At 49.4% G+C, this 3775-nt stretch overlaps 1 protein-coding gene across 1 annotated transcript; it reads left to right on the forward strand.

Annotated features, from left to right (window-relative positions):
• Positions 1–1691: 1691 nt before the first annotated feature.
• LOC119350630 (putative cyclin-dependent kinase F-2) lies at positions 1692–2756 on the forward strand. The gene has a single exon (XM_037618366.1). The coding sequence runs from the start codon at positions 1692–1694 to the stop codon at positions 2754–2756; it is 1065 nt and encodes a 354-aa protein (XP_037474263.1).
• The last annotated feature ends 1019 nt before the right edge of the window (positions 2757–3775 follow it).

Below are 3775 nucleotides of genomic sequence, written 5' to 3' on the forward strand. Positions count from 1 at the left end.
ATATAATTGGTCTGAACAATGAACTTTCTCACAGACCTCAATTTTGCTTCTTGTTTTCCCTCTATTAGCTACTTAGATGTCCAAACACGACGGAATTTGGCACGAACATCACGCACTCAAGCATCTTTCACCACAAAAAATTCAATTTTTTTATTTTAATTTTTAATATTTTTTAATGATTTTACTGTAATGCATAGGCTCATCTAAGCACGGGAGCCAAAACCCCGCTTTCGACTCTTACTGTTTTTAATATGAGGGAAAACCTTTTGATGGGGAATTATCGCCTAACTAGCCCATTTCTGGTTTCATTTAGTTCTTAGCTCCCATGGCCACTCGAGCAGCCGTGCACCATGCCGCCTACAAGCCCAGTCCCACTCCGCCCCATGACGCCCCCTCCCCCACTTCGGCAAGATTCTGATGAATTTTTTTCTTCATTTTTCCGTCTTCCCTGTCATCTCCGGCGACGGTGGCCCAACCCTCCTCCTCGTCCTCGTCCACGACCAAAGCACAACCGCACGCAGAGGAGCACTTATAGGGCAAAAGGTTCACGTAAAGGAGAAACCGACAAAGAGAAACATGGTCGCCATCCACCATCGCCGACTCCAATGAATCGTTGCGTTCCGAACCACGTTATCGTGCCACTAGGAGAAGAAAAATGAGAGGAACCATTTAGACAAAGAAGTGCCCAAAACCGTGGCCCATGGAGGACAAATTTTGCCTACATCCACTCCTTCGTCACATGCGTACATTGCGCAGGGTGAGAAACTATCAAATTGCTTTTGTGGATCATCTATCCTAGATCTTAGGTAGCTCATGGACATCATCTAGTGACGAGAAGGCATCCAGGAGGTCGCCCGCAGAAGACAAGGGTCGACGCCGCAGTCGCACACAAAGTCGTTCGATCAAATGGGAATAGGATGTGTGAGAGAGAGTAGTGTTAACGTTGACAGGTGGCCCCACACCCAACTTAAATAGATACATTTTTGTAGCGGTTAAGTAAAGTGGTTGCGGTTTAAAACCCTAGACGTAGATGTGATGGTTTTATGATATTCACCCCCTTTTTAGGAAATACCATCATGGAGGTATATATTAACTGGGCATAACAATTACAGGAATTAAGAAAGCCAGAGGGTCTTCATGACTCCATCGCATGACGCTCACCATGTTTAGCTAAAGCATCCCCTGCTCTTTTAGGTTTTAGCCTCTCTAAGACGATGCTTAAATATCTCACGTGTGAAATTGATAGATATAAGTGCTCATGATTGACGTGCTGGTGGTAACGGTGCACCAATGACGAACATGGACATTGCCTAATTAGGCTGATCGACTAAGTCACACGACGTGCACACACGCGCGTATGTGTAGCCTCCTACGGCTTCCTATCCATCACCATGAGAGCAATATGACGCGTAGAAACTGTGCAGTCCGTGTCCGAACCTGATTAGTGTCCCTTCACGAGTCGTGTAGCCATAGCGTGCTGCCGTGCTGGCCGTCTATATATACATACATAGCCATACCCATACGGCTGTGAGAAATAAAGCAAAAGCAATCCTCTCTCCGGCCGTCTAGCTATTTTAGCTGCCGAGCAGTCGATCAACACCAAAGCTTGCGCTGCTGATTGTCCGGTGGGTCGTCGTGTAACCCTCGGCGTGACCTCACGGTGCGATCTCTGCGGTTTTCCTCGGAGAAATATGGGGTGGTCGACCTCGACGCCGCCATGCGTGGGCGTGGCTGCCCTAGATGACGCGGTCGTGGGCACACCGGCGGCGCGCAAGAATCAGAGAACAGCAGCCACTAACGGCGACTCAAGCTCCCCCGCAAGCAGCGGCCGGTTCCAGCGGCTTGAGGTGCTCGGCGCAGGAACATTCGGCATCGTCTACCGGGCGAGGGACCGCCGCACGGGTGAGATCGTGGCGGTGAAGTGCCTCCGTGCGAGCGATGGCGCCGGCGACGCCGACGCCGAACGCTACCTCTCCGACTTCGCCAGCGAGGTCAGTGCTCTCGAGGCGTGCAGCGACCACCCGTCCATCGTTCAGCCGCGTGCCTCCGGCCAACTTGACAGCGGGGCTTTCCTTGCCATGGAGTTTGTGGGGCCGACTCTCAGGCACGTCATGAAGCATGTCCGTTTTGGGAGGAGGCACACCGAGCTGGAGGTTCGCCTTCTCATGAGACAGCTTCTCGCCGGCGAGAGGAGGATGAATCGTCTCGGCCTCATGCACCGGGACCTCAAGCCGGAGAACGTGCTTGTTGACGGCCACGGGAACCTCAAGATCTGCGATCTGGGGCTGTCATGTAGCATGGTCGATGGGCCGCCCTACTCTAACCCTATTGGGACATGGGGATATCGCGCGCCAGAAATCCTCCTCGGGTCCACGGATTATGACGAGCATGTCGACTCATGGGCTCTCGGCGTCATGATGGCCGAGCTCCTCGCCGGCCAGCACCCTTTCCATGGGAGGTCGGACATGGATCACCTCAGCGAAATCCTGGACCTTCTTGGCACGGCAGACATTAAGGAGTGGTCGGGCTACGATGGGCGGCGGCTACCAAGTGGAGGCCAACTAGGAAGCTTTCTGCGCAACAAGTTCCCATGTCCCACCAAGGCCAGGATCAAAGGCCCCCCAACACTGTCGGAGGCTGGGTTCGAGGTCTTGAGCGGGCTTCTACGATGCAACCCGGAGAAGAGGCTAACGGCGGAACAAGCGCTCAAGCATCGATGGTTCAAGGACACAAAGCCTAGGGCTACAAGGAGATGACCGGTTATCATGCTTTAGCACATCTAATTTGTGTAATTAGAAATGCAAACATTGTACATGAATTTAACGAATGAGTATGGATGAGGTGTGAGATAAGTAAGCAGGAGTTGTTCGTGTAGATCACCACCACACACATATTGTAACGACGATTGCAATTTGGTTTCTTGCTCCTAATTTGGGGTTCAACTAATTTTAATGTTTGTTGTTAAAAAAAAGGGTACTACTATGCTTGCCGTGTAGGACGGATCAAATATTTGTAAATTCGAGAAATCTAACCACCAGTCGGCAGGATTTTAGTAATAGGTCCGAACGACTCCTTCACCGTTCGATCCGAATCATGCGGGCGCGCGCTCGTCTTCCCTCTTTCCCGATTTTCGTCTTCCCTCTTTCCTTATTTTCTGGTTTCAGTTTCCTATTCTATCGGTAGTAATTAACGTTTCCTTTAAAACTGCACCTGCCACATTTGTACTGCTTCAATCCTGGCCCGATTGTTGCTCCCACCCCGAAATCTCGCAATAATTAATGCTGGATTAATTAGCATGCATGCCACACCATTTTTACGGGATTATTAAAGCAGCGGTCAAAAATATAGGTCATTCACGGATTTGATCCTTGGTCGTTGGTTTAGTACATTTGCCCACCAACCACCTATTGTATGTCTAGTCCTTGTGCAGATGAAAGGGTATTTTTCATGGTTGACTTTTCGTTTTTATATTACCATTGTAGAAAAACCCATTTATGTAGTGCTATTAGAGTGGAACAAAATTCACCTCGCCTGGCTATTATGGTCTCGCCGCAAAACGCCCCGATGGTGCCGACGGACAATGTTAATACGATAGGGTGAATATGTTTAAAGCATGATAATTTACACATAGCACATCTAATAACTTGCATACAAACACTATGATAACTTTGACAGGAGTGGGAGGTTGTTGAGACCATACCCCTGATAACTTCTATGTGAAGAGCATGCTAATTTATGCATCATTTAGCTGATAACATGTGTACAGACGCTATGA

This window comes from Triticum dicoccoides, chromosome 1B (assembly GCF_002162155.2).
Source record: "Triticum dicoccoides isolate Atlit2015 ecotype Zavitan chromosome 1B, WEW_v2.0, whole genome shotgun sequence".
In the NCBI taxonomy this organism is placed as follows: domain Eukaryota; kingdom Viridiplantae; phylum Streptophyta; class Magnoliopsida; order Poales; family Poaceae; genus Triticum; species Triticum dicoccoides.